Source organism: Lepidothrix coronata, unplaced genomic scaffold (genome assembly GCF_001604755.1).
Source record: "Lepidothrix coronata isolate B3197 unplaced genomic scaffold, Lepidothrix_coronata-1.0 Scaffold12, whole genome shotgun sequence".
NCBI classification, from domain to species: domain Eukaryota; kingdom Metazoa; phylum Chordata; class Aves; order Passeriformes; family Pipridae; genus Lepidothrix; species Lepidothrix coronata.
The window spans coordinates 4,973,730-4,989,739 of record NW_016690192.1 but is presented as its reverse complement, the minus strand read 5'-3'; the positions used below and the strand labels follow the sequence as shown (position 1 = coordinate 4,989,739).

The window sequence follows — 16,010 nt, the reverse complement described above, 5'->3', positions numbered from 1 at the left end:
GGGCGGGGCTGCCGCCAACGCCGGCCAGTCAGCGCCCGTGCCTGCCCGAAGTGACAACGCATCTGACCAATCAAAGGGGAGGAGGGGTGTGTTCGCGCCAATCACAGTGAGACCCGTTAGGGGCGGGGATCCCCTCACGGCCGCGCCCCCTCTCTCCGGGGCAGCGGGGCCGAGGTGGGATGGTGTCAGCTCCGGGGTGATGCGTGGGCGAAGCGGGATTGTGTCACTCGCCCTCCCAGAGTGAACTGATGGGCCGCGACTCAGCGAGTGCAGCCCCCGCGTTATCCCTCCCGCCTGGGAGGTGCCGCTCCGTCACAACATGGCGGGCGCTGCCGCGTCACAGCCCGCCCAGGCTGTCACGGCGCTGTCGCGGGTCGGGCGGGCCGGGGAGATCGCGGGCGAAGAGCTGCTGGTGTGGTGCAGAATCACCTGTGCTTAAGGTGTAGGTAGGTCAGTGTACCTGTACCCGCCACACGCGTTCATTTCAGAGCAGGATACAGAATTTCTTAAAAAACAGCTAAATTTTTAAAAAATTGTTAAACGAGGCAAAAATAGCAATCCATCTCCTGGGGAGGAAGCGCTGAAGCACAGGGGTGAGGAGCTACTGCTTTAACCCCTCTGGAGAAGGGACCCCTTGCCCCCATCGAACAGGACGGATTGAGGAGGGCTACATCAGTTTTACCTGTTCTTAGTTTATATTGTCATTTCTGCCTGCCTGCTCAGCACGTCACACACCACCACGCAGGCACCACGCACTTCTTTACATTTTACACAGTTCACGACATGAGAGCTAAAACGCAGAAGTACTTTGTTGTTTGATCTTTTTTTGTTTCAATGAAAAAAGGAACTACCAAAATTTGTTCACTCTCTTCCCTCTACTATATTTGTTTCATAGGAAAAGCTTGCCTTATTTGATCAGATCTTGTGGATTGATTGGACTGATTCAGGATCCTGTCTTCTATACCACCCTGCCCCGGACACCAGAGAAAAATCTCTACCTTACACTAAAACAATGGGATTATTCTGAGCCTTTCCTGTTTCAGCAAAAGAACTTACTTCTATCTCCTCTTTTACTCATTTATTTGAACCGTTATTTTTCGTTAGCTGATTCTGTTTTATAAAGATTCTTACATTGACTGTACTGGAATGTGCAGAATGGCATTAAACACATTAGTGTTTAAGGTAGCCTAAGAATACACTAAAGATCTTGAGTAATAGCTGTTACAAGCACTATATATTCCTTTTTAGCCATTCCTCAAGACACATAATTTAATTTTCTGTTACTGATTCTACTTTTCCTTGCAGAGATGGAAATTGTGGTCATGACATGGACAATATTTACATGACTATTTCCCTCAAAGTGCTGTCCAGAATTGATAAAGGCTCAAGAGCGGACTTTGATTTCTGGAAACCCTATTACTGACTTCCTTCACCAAAGGTTCTTAAAGAGACTTGGTTGCCATGGAAGATTAACGTAAATCCTTATTAAAAACAGAATAAGGAATAAAAGGTTTTTACAGTAAAATCCCAGATAGTTCTGGGCTGGGATTTGCACTGTTGAGCATGCTCATTTTAGTTTTTTAGTATTTTTGGTCTTCTATAATTTCTACTAGCTTTTGCTTATATTACCCCTCTTTATTTCCTTACAGGTTCCATAATTTGATGTCCTTTCCCTCTCAGGCAGTGTCATATCCCAACATCAGTCGCTTCCTGCCAGCGTAAAGCCCAGGAAGCCGGTGAGGGTGAGGCCCAGTGAGGTGACCAGAGTCAGGTACAGTCCTGTGACCACCGGGCAGGTGCACAGCGATGAGGCAGCTCTGAGGCCAAGGTGGGAATTCAGTCCACAGGGCACGGTCCACGTCCATGGGGTCCCTGGACAGGCACAGGCACGACTGTGACACTGCTGCACCCAGGGCTGAGGTGGAACAGAAGGGATGGGTGGAGGCACCAGGTGAGGCTCAGGGTTGCTCCTCTTTCAAAAGCATCCAGAAATTATTATTCCTAAGGGATGGCAGTGCAGGAAAGGTGTTATTGAGAGTGTGGCTGGTGCAGGGAGCATGGCTGAGATCTGTGTAAAAACAAGGCAGGCTGTGCAGGTCTGGTAATCTGGGATTATGTCAGGAGAGATCGGCTCACCCGTGTGCTCCCGGCTGCTGCATCCAGGTCAGACGGCTGGCTCGGGTGAGGGAGCACTCACCCAGACAAACTAGTGTCAGCACACAGCAAGGGTTTGTCTGAACCTGCAGAGAAATAAAATACAGCTCCAAACAGATCTGTGCAGCTATTCCACATTTTTCAGGGCACATCAGGAACACCACAGCACTGTCCAGCCGTGCCGGGAGCTCAGCCGTGGGGCAGAAGTGTAACAAAGGGATCTCTGTGCCTGATGCAGAATAAGGTGGTTTGGGTTTATTTTTTAAGCCTGGTTGGAGATTTCTTCATGAGCTACAGCTTTTGTGAATGTCTGTCAGCACATTCTGGGTTAGTGCCAGTCAAGGATTATGACCTATATTAACATCCTAGAAACAGGGCAGGCCACCAGGACTCCACCTCATGGCAGGACTGCAGCTCAGTCTCCTGATGTCTGATATCCACTGTTACTACATTATAAAGTCAGGTTAAATTACTTCTCACAACAGGGACTTATTTAAAATGTGCCCACTCATTTTGATAGTGCATCTCTTGCCTTCTTGACAAAGCATCTGACAATCTCTCAGTGAGGGCTATTTAACTTTCTTAACAAAACAGAAGAATGGCATTATTTAACTGCTATTCATAAAAATAAAATAGATTCCTAAGGGGTTGGGTTTATGTTCAGTGGGACTTACATCATCGTATCCAGTAATATGAACAATATTCAGTTCAGACATGACTTGGTGCCTTGCTCAAGAAAGCTCCGTATCCAGACACTGGAATTTTCCCATACCTTGTGTGGCACATATGCATCTCACTGGTAGTTTAAAAAATAGTGTTGTTGGAAAATCCTAATATACAGGACTGGATCTAAAAGGGGTTTTCTAAGCACTTGGAAAGAAAGACATCAGGATGTGAAAACACCAAACAGTGACCCTTAGTGGTTAGTTGTGTACCTTGCACGTTTCTTGCCATTAGAAAACATAAGATAAAAAACATTCCTCAGCTTTTCAGTCATGTTTAGCAGCTTGATGGATTTGATTTATGGAAGTCTGCACCTCCCAAGCGTCTTTCAAAGCTTTTTCAAAAGCTTTAGGAACAACCCATAAGCCCCCTGGTGTTCTGTGGTGCCGAGGCGTGTTTGAATTTTTCAGATATACAAACTAGAAACAAATTCCCCAAATGTGTGCAGTGAATTATTACACAGTACAAACTGATTTGATACGTGCTGTACTCCCTGGGCCACACATCCCTTCATGTCCTGTCACAATCTCTTACACCTTCCTGGCATAAACACTCCCACTTCTTTTGAGTCAAGCTCTGTGTTTATTGGACATTATTCTATTTCCATGAAAAAGGCATTGACTATCTGCTTATTCTCCAAATTCGACCAATTTAAAATCTATTGTAATCAAATGGAGTTTATTCAACATAACACCTAAAAATCATAAAATATGAAATAAAAAGCCATTAATGTGAACTGTAGTTGTGTGACTGGCTGGAGGTTCTCATTGCCTTGCTGGTCTCATGCAGGTTTGTGTTTCCCAACTGCTTTTCCCTGCAGATGCTCCACAGTACTTTCCAGGTCAGTTATACCCCGAGGGAAATGGGAGCAATGCCATGATGATGAATGTGAAATTTTTCACTCTGTAACTGAAGTATCTGTTTTGTAAAACACTCTGAATTAATTTGGCTGTTCTAGGAGATGAAAGTCGTTAGAATCTGTTATTATCAAACCAGTAGGAATTCTGGATATTTCATATATTAATTCTGAAAATTAATACCTTTTACAAGAGTATATTCATTGAAGGAGTCTTGTTTTCAGGCTTTACTGAAAGGTGGCAATATTTTCACAGGGAATAAGCATCTTTCAAGTATTTTCACATTAGATGGAAATACTTTCATCACTTGAGGCCCTTCTTGGAAGTCATTCAACTATGACAACATTTGCTTTAAATAAAAGACTGTTTAAGCCAGTGGGATTCCTGGAATTCCTGAGCCGTTTATGCTCTTCTTTACACTTTTCTTAGCACATCTTAACTCACTGAACATTTCCCTCTCCCCACAGATTTAATACTGGTAAGAAATAGTCATCTCATTAAAACTATGAAGGCTTGGGCTGGCATTTCTAGTCTGTTTTATGGTTAATTTAGTTTTGACTGGAGTAGTTTCTGGGGTCCTTGGTTACAAACTTTCAGGTGCAGTTAGCCCATGTGATACAGCGAGTGTGTGCATGCAGAGTAAAAATGCATCCACACCTTCTACACAGAATAATAATATTTAGTTTATTACAGCAGTTTCAGAAAAAAATAGCAACTGCTTTTACAAATATTATTTAAGGTTTCTCATATGTCAGTGAAATAGGCATTGATAAACTTAAAGAGAAAAGATGGAAATAGAGCCACAGAGCCAATAGCTGTGATAGCTCATTAAATTCCATAAAAAGCTATACTGGAGACAAAGCAGGTCAGAGGTGGAAAACTACCTACCTGTGCTCATAAAAGAGACCAGGTCTTGGAATTGTACCTTTTGGCCCTGTACAGCAGGAGAGTAAATGGTTAACATCTTTAAGGAATGATCCACTTCGATTTTCTCAGGGCAACACCTCAGAATCAGGAACTTTTAAGAGCAGAATAAAATACAGCTCTGCAACAACACTTCTCCTCAGCCAGACCCTGCTTTGCCACTGTCACATCCCCTCCAGGCCTGCTCTTGCTGCCTTAGTCGTTCCCTAACATTTGTCAATCTTCTATCTGTGTTTTTTTTATTTCTGCCTTTTCATTTATTTCTCCCTGATACCTGCCCTTCTATTTTAGCGCTCTTATCTTTTTTACTGACCAAGGTCACAAGTGAAAGTGGGCTTTGGCAGTTCCAGCATTCCACTGACGTTCACTGACATCATGGAACTGTTTGCTCTGTCACGGTAACAGCTCCTGGCTTTGCAAATTCACATGTATTAAATGTCTCAGATACAATTTCAGTTGGTGCCCATGAGAAAAAATGCAGGACTGGGATATGAACTGTGACAGAGGCGTGCTGGTCACAAACAAATCCACATTCCCACTCTGAGATCCTCTTTCCACAGGTGCATCAAAGAGGCGGGGCCATGTGGTGACTTGTAAGGCACCAGCTTGGCAGGTGGGTTTGTGTCCAAACAAGGCCATTCTGGAGATTGTGATCCTGGGAATATTCTCACACTTAATTAATATTGTCCAAATACTTTCAGTTCTCACCACAGTCTGGGATTACTCCATGAGTAAGCTCAGAATTCTGTTTTTTTGCAGGATCAGGGAAATCACAAACTTAATTTCCAAAAAGAAAATCCCCATAGATTGATTCTGTACCAGGGTACTGGTACGTACTACTAGAGAAACTAATTCTGGTAATATCTCTAATCTCTTTAAACAAAATAATTTTCAAAACTCTGTGTTCCATTGTACCAGTTATATACCATTATCTTTATTATTCATAAACTTTATCAGCATAGAAGATTCACTGAATAAAATGTTAATAACTTGATTCATTATTTTTAAGTGGAAAATCAACAGCTAACTTGTTAAAGGGTATTTCTTTCTCAACATCTGTAAGTTGGTGTAAAAAATTACTAAAAGATATGTTTTTAAATGAATTATTTAAATAGTATTCTCTAGCTGAAGAAGAGTCTGTGTTGAAAAATAGAAACACTGAGTGAAAATGTCACAGCTCTCACTTGCTATTGAATAACACAGCAATGTCTCAAACCCAACCACAGCTAATCAGAGTGGGAGAGCTACAGGTATGTGAAGTGCAGGATGAATTATTCTGATACTAACTGCAATATTTATGTATTAAATAAAAAAGTTACTGTGCATCTGTCAAAACTGATTTCAGATTTCCCATCATTTTTATATCAATGTCGTTTTTCTTGGTTTTCTTGGAAAATAAGATTCAGTTTGCCTAAAAATTTTGAACATATATTCTTTCATATTTGAAGGTTCTCTTGATACAGTATATTCCAAAGAGGGAAAGCCAATTCCTACAGCTGGGGGTCTAGTCTCTTCAACAGACTGTTCCCTCTGAGCAGGGCTGGGAAGTTGCAATTGTATTTACTGGCATTTCTAACAAAATTGCATTTTGCACTTGCATCATTTGTGAAGCTAAAGGTTACTATGGTCTGATTTTACCAGCCAGTTCCTTCTGTTTGTGCTTACAGAGATTCCTCCCTTGCTTTCCTGCTGCCCTCCACTGGCAGCTGCTCAGACGTGCTTTGCTCGTGCACAGGAACAGGTTCTCAGCTGAGCTCCTCATCTGGGCAGAATTCTGTGAAGCCTGCCTACATACCCAGCAGCTCCCAGTCTTACATTCCAGGATGGAATTAGGGTCACAGATGGGACTCACTGAGGGTGCATCATGCAAAACTGTCTCAGTCGAAAACCCCTCAGTGGTCAAAGGCCATTACACAGGCCTTGCTCCAAAACACTGCCAGGGAATGCTGTTTCACACCTTTGTACCTCTCAGCCCCATCTTTATACTTCACAGGCCCAGTTTTTGGTTAGGTAGCCTTTTGTGGAGTAGATCAAGAAACCTGATTTGTAAAATTGGGAATTAATAATGCAGTAATGCCAGTGGTTGGCACATACAGACCTGTTGGCTTTGATGGGACCACTGGACTGTGCAAAGTAATTCAGGCATGTGAGTGTTTGCCAGCTTAAACTCCAGAGCCAAACAACAAGCTCATTATCAGCAAACACTGTGACTGGCACTGCAGTTGTGCTTCAAGGACTCTGCAAAGATCTAGCACCAAAAATCCCAACCTATAGTTGGCAAAGTGGATCCAGGATTGCAACTTTCAGGCATGTGCTGGGACCAATAAAGTCAGTAAGGAAACAGGAATGGCTGGCCTGGGGCAATCATGGATTGACTGATTTAATGTAGAGATTCACAGAAGTTTGGATTTTCTTGTGTCCGGTATCTTTCTCAAAATATTCTGGAGCTGTGTGAAAGGAACCTGTTGTTATTTAACAGCCTTTCTCTAGTCAAATTCACTGAGTTTAGCCAAATAAAATCTCAGTTTCCCCATTAAAGCCTAGGCACTGATGGAAGTGCAAGAAGATTCCCTGCTCTCCTGCATCCAGCTGTGCCCAGGGGTGGGGAAGAGCTTTGAACCAAGCAATAATAGGCTTAGAGTGACATAAGAAAATGGACCCAAAATCCTGCTTATTGAAACAGTGCAGAATTAAGCCTCCAGTTTCCAAGACAAGCATGTCTGAGTTACTGCAGAAGAGCCACAGGCCTGTGCACACAGCCCCTGGCCAGCAGAAGGAAATCCTCTGGGCTCATTCCCCCTTTACGAATAATCTTTTTTGCTACTATTTAGTTAGAGTAGGTTTCACCTCTGTATTAAAACCATTCAGGTCCTTTTTTGAGTTAGTACTAACCAATGGTCAAGTGGCCTAGCTAAAATAGATTTAATGTGTTCAAAATGATTTTCCAGGGTATCCACATTCCCATCTAAAAACCACAGGACTAACTGACATCTCTGTGAGCAGCCTTTTTGAATTTAACACTTGGAGTAGAGAAGCTGGGAAAAGGCTGGAGAGAAGGATTTGAGGAGTCCATTGTGGTGAAGCATTTTCCGAGAACATCCTGAAAGGATATTACTGCTCACACTGTGTCACTTCTCTGGATAATAAAACTGCTCCAGCTTCTGCATCTGCCAGTCTGGCACCTTTAATAAGTAGTTAAATCACACTGTGGATGTGAACACAGCCATGGATAAATAATAACTGACAGCTCTCACACTGGCACGCGAGCAGGGAGACACAGCCAGGGCAGGAAATCACACACAGCATTTCATTTGTTACTGATTTGTCTGTAACGAAGTGAGGAAGATGCCCTGGGGACTGGTGACTAACAAGGAGCATTGTTTATGCTACAAATCCCATCCGGTTATTAGTCTTTGAAAAGTGCTTTGTTTAGCTTATCAGTGCTCCAGCAGGAATACCAGGGGCATTATTGCTGTTATAAGTGTATTTCTATTCCAATATTACTGACACATAAGAGGTTATGTGTTACCTGAGGGCTGAAAATTCAGCTTGTGCTTCAGTGCCTTGTTGAATCAGGATCAGGATGGTGAACACTGCACAAAACCAAGCCAGGAGCAGGTTTCCTTATTAATTTTTCTGCATTAAGTTGGAGAACACCTTTACAGAAATCAAACCTTTCTCAAGGACCACAGATCATGACAAAGTATAAAAACCCTATGGAGTATAAATGCCCATCAATTAAAATTATTTTAGCATATTAGACCTTCTGCTTAAATTCTGCACTTCACTTAGGAATTGGACAATGTTGTATTACACAACCTAATTCTGCAGTTATGCAATTCCCAAGCACTGTAAGTGTCTGGCAAGTTTTAGGGCTGTTTCACAACAGCACCGATAAGCTGCTACTCTGTCAGGTGATCAAAATACCTGCGGTGTGCACTTGATCAAGTTAATATTTAAAAATAGGAACGCAATTTTTTTTTATCAGGTTCAAGTATCTTTTCAAGATGTTAAGTGTATCTTGGAGGAGAAGATTTAGAAAGGGATCGTTTTATTTTGAGATGGAAAGAAGTACATTTCTTTCATAGATATAATTTAGAAAACCTGTCAGCCCCCTGCCATTGGGCAACTAAGTTAATAATTGACAAATAAGGCATAATTGGTCTTGCTGAATGATTGTACACCAACACTGTCAACTCCTCTCAAACATTTCTGGAAAGGGGAATGATAAGCCAAACATCACATAGGTGTCCTGGACCACTCTAAAAAGTGTTCATTAGACTGATTATGAATAAATAATTGAAATATTTATTTAGACTTTATCATTAGATTACTTTTTGAAAATCTGCATGAATCAATTCTTCCCTTTAAAATGTCATGTTTAGAATTTGCTTATAATTAGATTAAATGTGTGTTGTCAAATAATGAGCTGTCCAGTGTCTCCTCCCTGGTCATCTTACTGGCCTTGTAACTGAGACCCTGAGCAGCTGCTCACCTGTCAGAGCAAGCTGGCCAGAGGTCACACACTGTCACACCTTCCTGACAACTCCAAACCTCAAAGCATGGCTTGCTTTACTAAATACAGCATATTCTCTTGCAAAAATGAATTACTGTTTGTTAGCACTCAAATCTGCTAAGTGCTCTTTAAACTTTAATTCCCTCTCCTCAAAGATGCTGATGAGAATGGACTCACCACTGATGCTTTAAAGCTAAATTTCCTTGTGGTAAAGCTGGAGGATGTTGTGAGCTGAGCTGTGGCACAGAGATAAAGGTTTATACCCAGGAGTTTCTGGCTTCATAGTCAACAAACTGATCAGTGCTTCATGGCTTTCTTCTGCATGAAAGAATTAAAAATGTCTCATATCTGATGGCTGGGGTTTAGTACAATGGGCTTGGTTTTGCAGCGTTCTACTACGATTGTTTTCTGAAATGCTCAGCTTTCATTTTAAGCCAAAAGATGTGTCAAGATTTGAAAATATCTCCTTTGTCTCAGAAATCCATCACAATTTCAAAGCCTGGCCCCTGACGAGGTACCTACATGGAGAATTCCTTTGCAAATCTGAGCTGTAGAAAAGTGACCTCAGTGAACACCTGTTCACTGAGAAAGCAATATCAACCTAAGGACTCTTCCTGAAAAAGTTAAAAGTTTTTTCTGGATCTTTGAATTCTATCTTTGACTTCTAAGTCTGTTTTTCAGAATAATTTGCTGCTGAACTTGGGGTTTGGTTTTAGTTGTTTGCATTTTTTTTTTATTTCCTCCAAATGAATTAAATTGACTTTTAGTGAACTAAACATTTTACCATCCCATTCTGCTGTAGCAGGATTCCCAAGAACATGGGGGTTAGAAACATCAATATATAGGCACCAAGATCAAAATCAAGGCTATAAAATAGTTGCTTTTATGGGCTGTCACAGAGTTTCCAGCCTGAAATGCTACGAGGAATGACAAATTTAATTGTGCTCTTTACAATTGGACACAGAACTACTGCATGAGAGGAAGCTCCCTAAAAATCTGTCATTGTACGCAAAGTCACACTAAATATTTTATTTTGTTAAGACTGTTTAATGCCATCAAAAACTCAAAGCCTCACGACACAAACCCTAACTGCCATAATCATTCCTGCAATCTCTAATTCAATCTGCTCATTCAAATGTTCAAAGGCCAGCTCAGGATTTTGGAAGGGGTAAATTAATTCTGGCAGACTCACAGCGATGTCAGATATCATCTGTCTTCTCCTTCTATCACATCCAGCTGGGAGGGCCCCTTATAACCAGGACAGAGCCAACTCGAGCATCATTTTAAGTGCTTGGACTCAATAAATCAGAAATTTGATTATGTGCATATAATCTGTTAAAAACAAATGAGAGGTTTGGCATGTTTTTCCTTGCTGATCTACTCAGGACAAGACTAAGCCACTGATGTCTTTGTTGAAGGTGACCCCAAGTCTCTTTTTCCTCCCAAATGCTGTGTTAATACAACTGGGGGAAGGAATGGTTCTACTGGGTGAAACCAGGGCCACCTTGCCCTCAGTACCTGTTGGGCTCAGAAACCTCTAGCATCCATAAGAATGTCCACAGCTTAACCATGTATGTAAAGAACTGCCTTTTTTTGCATCCTCTGTCACACTGCAGGAGCTGGCTGAGTTTCCCACTTCGCTTCATTCACTCAGAGATCACGAGAAAATAAAAAATGTGGTGTCATGATACTGCATTTAAATGATTTTTCTTCTTCCCATATATGCATATACTGTTCACCCAGAGCAGGATCACTGCCTGGCTCTTTGCTGTAATTCATAGTCCTAACTCAAATGCTCTGGGAGCAGAGCTTGAGCATTTTCAGGGTCTCGACAGGACATTGCACTGAAGCTGATGAGTTTCCAGCGCCTTCGCACGGTGCCTGAGCTCAGCAGCCAGAACTGGGATCATCAGCAACACTAAACATTTCATTTTCCTATCTTCTGAGCAGCACAAACTCTCTTTCTGCAGACTTGCTCATGAGTCATCTGGAAATAAACCATAATCACTTGTCCCTTAGGAGTCATATAATAAGTTAATTATTGTACAACACATGCTAATACAAAATACACAAGAGGTTTCAACGTGTTGAGGCTGCAAAGGGCAGGAGAGCCTTTCAGAATTTCCATTGGTTATGGTCTGGGAATGCTGGGTTTCCCTTGACTCCGTATCTATTGCATAATCAGAAACACATTTCGTTCCCTTTGTTGTACGAGACAAAGCTAAAGAAATGTGTGTGTTATTACTGTGCAAAAACAAAGAGTAAATACCTAATGGGCTTATGTCATGTGTGCAGTGTTTGTAAACACAGCTCTGGGGCAGTGCCAGCTGACAGAAACCACCACAGCTTATACCTGAAATAATGCTCTTCTGGATCTGCAAATACCCTCAGTGCTGCAGGGAAGTCAAAATACAGGAGAGGGACGTGCTGGATGCATTTCAGGTAGCACTGAATTAAAAAAAGCCTCTTTGCCTGGAGTTCACCCCACAGCGCCCTGGACCATCCTGAGGTTTAGTTACTCCTACATGGCCATCCCAGCTTTGCTATTGTGTGGTTGTTATCTCATCAGGAGAGAATCTGATCAGTGCAGGGAGAAGAAAATCTGAATACAATGGAAAGGCCTTCGGCATCTGAAATTCGTCTTTTGAGAACTGGAAACAAATACATTTATAACTTCGCAAACAGTAAACGAGAAAGATTCTTTCCAGTAGTTACAGAAACATAGTATTGTTTAGGTTGGAAAAGCCCTCTGAGATCATTGAGTCTGCATTCTGGCACTTTGTTTTGAAACCTCCAGTTCCTCTTATTTACAGATCCTCATTCTAGGAGGAAAGACTGGTATCAGCGGTGCTGATCTGAAATTATTCATTTGATGAATGAGTTTAGACATAGTTTTAGACATGGCTCTGGCAAGAGACCTGGTTTCTCAACACTCACCTGGCAGACCTACACAATGACCTTTCTCTTCTTTCGTAGAATTATTATATTAGAAAAACTAATTAAAAAAACCACTTTGTTCTCAAATGAGCTTGAATCTTCCCAGTCATCTGGTTCTTCCCACTATCCTGTAAAAAAGTCAGATACTTGGAGGTGCATTCATTGATCTGTCATGTAGACAGGTGCCAATCAGGTATTTAATTTCTGACTTCAAAGACTGATCTCATCGTGGCTGTGGCAATGGAACATATGATAATACACTTTGCATTTGAGAATGCCTCTTTATCATTTCAGAGGCTTATAGAATTCTTCTCTTCCAACTCCAAAATCAAAGCTTAATGTTATTACTAATTTCAGACTTTGCTAAGCAAAGGGATGGATTGTTTGGAAGCAATTAATTTACTTAAATAAAGGATCTTTTTTGCTACCCAGCCAATGGTACACACTAAGAATCCTGTTCTGCCACCCAAGGAAGGCAGAGAATGCACTGGACTTTATTTCAGTGCATTTAAGTGACTGACATGACTAAAAAGGAGGGGGGGAAACGGTAACAGGTATGTGTGGCATTTGTTCTTCTGTGATGTTCTGCTAACCACAGTAAATTATTATTAATGAACTGAATATGTCAATCAAATTACTAATTTATTGAAGACTCTGTACTACTACTCTTCCAGGAATCACTCCAAATCTGGCAACCCAGTAATCACAGGGACTCCAGCTGCCCCAGCAAATTTTTATTTGCTCATTGCTTTCACATTACAAGGTGCCACTTTTGAAATGCCCAAGAAGTCTAAGGATGACAAAAAGTAATAGATCCTCTCATAGTATACTGTTAAATTACAACACAAATTTGTGGAATGGGTAAAATGGGAAAATTATAAAATTTGTATTCAACTATGCAAAAAAACCCCAACCTATTATAAAAATCAACAGTCCAATAATCACAGATTTGTAACTGTGAAAGCATGAACTCAATTCTCAGAAGACAGCATGTCTTTTTAATCATCAGCATAAAAATCCAGCTATTCCATAAAACTAATTTATATTGGTGGAAATCAGGAGTAAGACACACCAGTCTTAGGTCTGGTTCTGCCTAAAATAAAGCAGAAGTGATCCAGGCATAATTACATTGCTTTGCAGCCCTGTAAAAGTTTTCTAAACAAACAAAATCACGGAAGGTCCATATTAAACAATTCAGTAAGTTAGTTTCTAGCCATGTATAAAGCCTTTTTAAATCTGTTTACTGCTTTTTAAGTAAATCTTTGTGGTCATATAGGGGACAAATGTTCAAAGACATCTCATTACATGCTCAGTAAGTGTTTATTCCAGCCCAGGATCTGTTTAACAGGAAAGGGACAGATCAGATTTAGAGGGTCCTTCTGTCAAGACTGCCCCTGATGTGGGCTCCTGTCTTTCCCCAGAGCATCTCCAGCCACTGGTAATCTATGTAAAACCATAATTCTCTGGATAAATGTGCCTGCTAAATGCCTTCTCTGAGGCTCTGAGCCATATGGTTGGGATTACAGCATTTCAATAGTTATTCCAAGTGAATACAAAGATGAAGCATAGAATAGTGGAGGCAGTTATGTTCATAATTCCATTTATAAAGGGGATTTTAGGATTTTTAAGGCCCACATTCTGCACCACTGGAGCCAGAACCACAACCTTAGAGCAAGTGCAAGTTATATTTACAAGGAAGAACAAGGTGCAATAAAAACACATTTTTATCTTTAGGAAACGTGCTTTTCCCCTATTTGAAATGATGCTCACACAGCACAGCCCCTTGTCACCATTGCCAGCATCACCATCCTCTGAGGCCACGACGCATCAGTGGATCACCAACAGCCAGGACACCTCAGGAGAGACACCGTGTAATATTTTATGTTGTTTCATGTTTTTCTAACACTGTTTTATAACACAGAGGAAAAGGCGGCTTTGAATAGAACTCTTCCAGGACAAACAATGAGCACATGGCCTCAAAATGTGTTTCAAATAATACCACAGTAGTTATAGTTTCAAGTACAAGGACAGACATAACAACAAAGAGCATCAACTTCCCTCTTTCCTGGTCTGGTTAATTTTCCCTTTCCCATCTGTGAGTATGACCTAATGATACAGACTATTTGTTGAGGGAAACAGTCTCTATTTGTCCTTAATTTGAGATCTGCAGAGGAGAAGTACCATGTACAAGCTTGGTCTATATTGGTTTTGTTAGTTGTATGTGTTTAGCCAGGCTTTACTTTCCTCCACACACCATTATTTACACTCCAAAGCACTGACTCCTTGCAAAGCATTATACATGTTATGACTGTGTTTATAGAGTAGAAGTGCTCTCTGTAACGTCTGTTTTTCATGTCTTAAACCAATAAAACTTTACATTGGGCTTATCAAAACCATTCAGTGTAGATCTAAGTCTGCTGTGACTGAAATCAGCAATAAAACTTCTCTTGATGCCCTGTGGATCAGAGCTAAGGCAACGCTGAGCTCTCTTAATAAATTCCGCTCCGGTAAAAGTTTTATTTAAAAAATGTGGTCAACCCAAAGCTTTTAAGGAAGATTAATGTGGACTTATAAAAAAATGTCTGATTTTATTATTAGTAGTAATTCATACAGTTTGTCCTGAAGTTTTCCTTTTCAGCTTCAGTTTGAACCATATGTTCAGGAAGTTCAACTGAAAAGCGATCCTTGAGCAATATTATTTTTTTCTAATTAACAATAACCACAGAGGTATTTTAGAGAAACCTACAGGCTCCCTCAGAAGGTTGTAGAGTGAGCTGGATTAAAACAGGATTTTGTCTATTTTATGAAAAATGCACCAAAGCACAAATAGGTCAACTTCAGAGGAGTCCTTCCTTTCCTCTACCAAACAAAGGATTCCACATGCAGCAAATCTTAATTTCCACAGGGTTCTTTTGTGAAAGGCCTTGGAGAACTCTGGGACCCATCAGTGCCCTGTCCACCTCACCAGGATGGAGCACAGACACAGCAGTGCAGCCACTGGATCACCAGACAGGATCTGGATCCAGTGGGGCAAAGCAGTTCCTGAAGTCAGGTGTGATGGCTGGCAAATGCAAAAGCTCAAGGGGATGCTGGAAGCTGGGTGCTAGACTGGGCTTATACAGACTGGATGGGGATTTAGGGATAAACACAGCCATGGGCCCAAACAGCTGGTCTGTGAGTGCAAACAAAACACAACAGTCACAAAGGAAAACCCTGCACTTGAACAAAAACAAGAGTAAAAAGCAGAAGTCAGAGCAAGGTTCATAAAAATAGTTTTGGGCCAAATTTAACATCCCCAGTCCTTGTACACAACATGTAACTGATGGCATCAGGACCATTGTTATACTGGATTTCAAGCACGGTTTATCCCATATTCCCCTTTCCAGTGACAGCAGACAAAGTAACTCTGGGTGCAGAAACCCTGCACTGAGGGCTCCTGGAGACTTACAAAAAACTGCTTGCTGGTTATTTTGAAGAACAAAGGTAATTGTTCAGTTCAACAGAACAATTCCATCCCAGTGGCAGCTCGTTGTTGTGCTGCTGTTTGCACTGGGGTCCTTGTCAGGTTTGATCAGTTTAATTGTTGAGAGGTTTTGTTTCCCCTAAGCTGTCACACTGCTCACTGCCCCAGGAGCTGCAAGTCAAGCTGTGCTGCTTCTGATCAGATGCTGTTTGTGCTTTGCTGTTTTTGCTGGTGGTGCCAGCCCTGACATTAGTGTGTGTCACCCACTGCTGTCACCACACGTGCAGCCTCATCTTCCTGCCCTCTTTCCTGAAACCTCTCTGTGTTGAACTTGGAAATCAGCAGTTGTCTGGGTAAGAAGAATTGGAAAGGATGTGACAACTGGATTTTCCAGAGGTACATCTGCTCCTTGGCAGTGCCTCTTGGTTTATCTGGG

General features: G+C 41.5%; 1 protein-coding gene and 1 long non-coding RNA gene across 15 annotated transcripts in view; one reads left to right on the top strand and one right to left on the bottom strand.

Moving 5' to 3' along the window:
• The first annotated feature begins 127 nt into the window (after positions 1-127).
• On the top strand, positions 128-1,411 carry LOC108492793. The gene is made up of 2 exons (XR_001873241.1): positions 128-446; positions 896-1,411. It is a non-coding gene; the product is annotated as an uncharacterized LOC108492793 (long non-coding RNA).
• A 96-nt stretch (positions 1,412-1,507) lies between these two features.
• Positions 1,508-16,010, bottom strand: part of FGGY (FGGY carbohydrate kinase domain containing) — a 148,919-nt gene continuing 134,416 nt past the window's right edge. For 2 of the 14 annotated variants that reach the window (XR_001873240.1, XM_017805493.1), the window contains exon 17: positions 4,405-8,251. Coding sequence is in view for 12 of the 14 variants with exons in the window: in XM_017805493.1 (XP_017660982.1) it covers positions 8,237-8,251 (15 nt within the window). In the remaining 2 variants the exon portion in view is untranslated. Of the gene's footprint in view, positions 2,241-3,097; positions 3,796-4,404; positions 8,252-11,086; positions 11,162-13,384; positions 15,330-16,010 lie in introns of those variants that run through there. The other 12 variants (XR_001873239.1, XM_017805485.1, XM_017805484.1 and 9 more) reach the window with 12 other exon arrangements.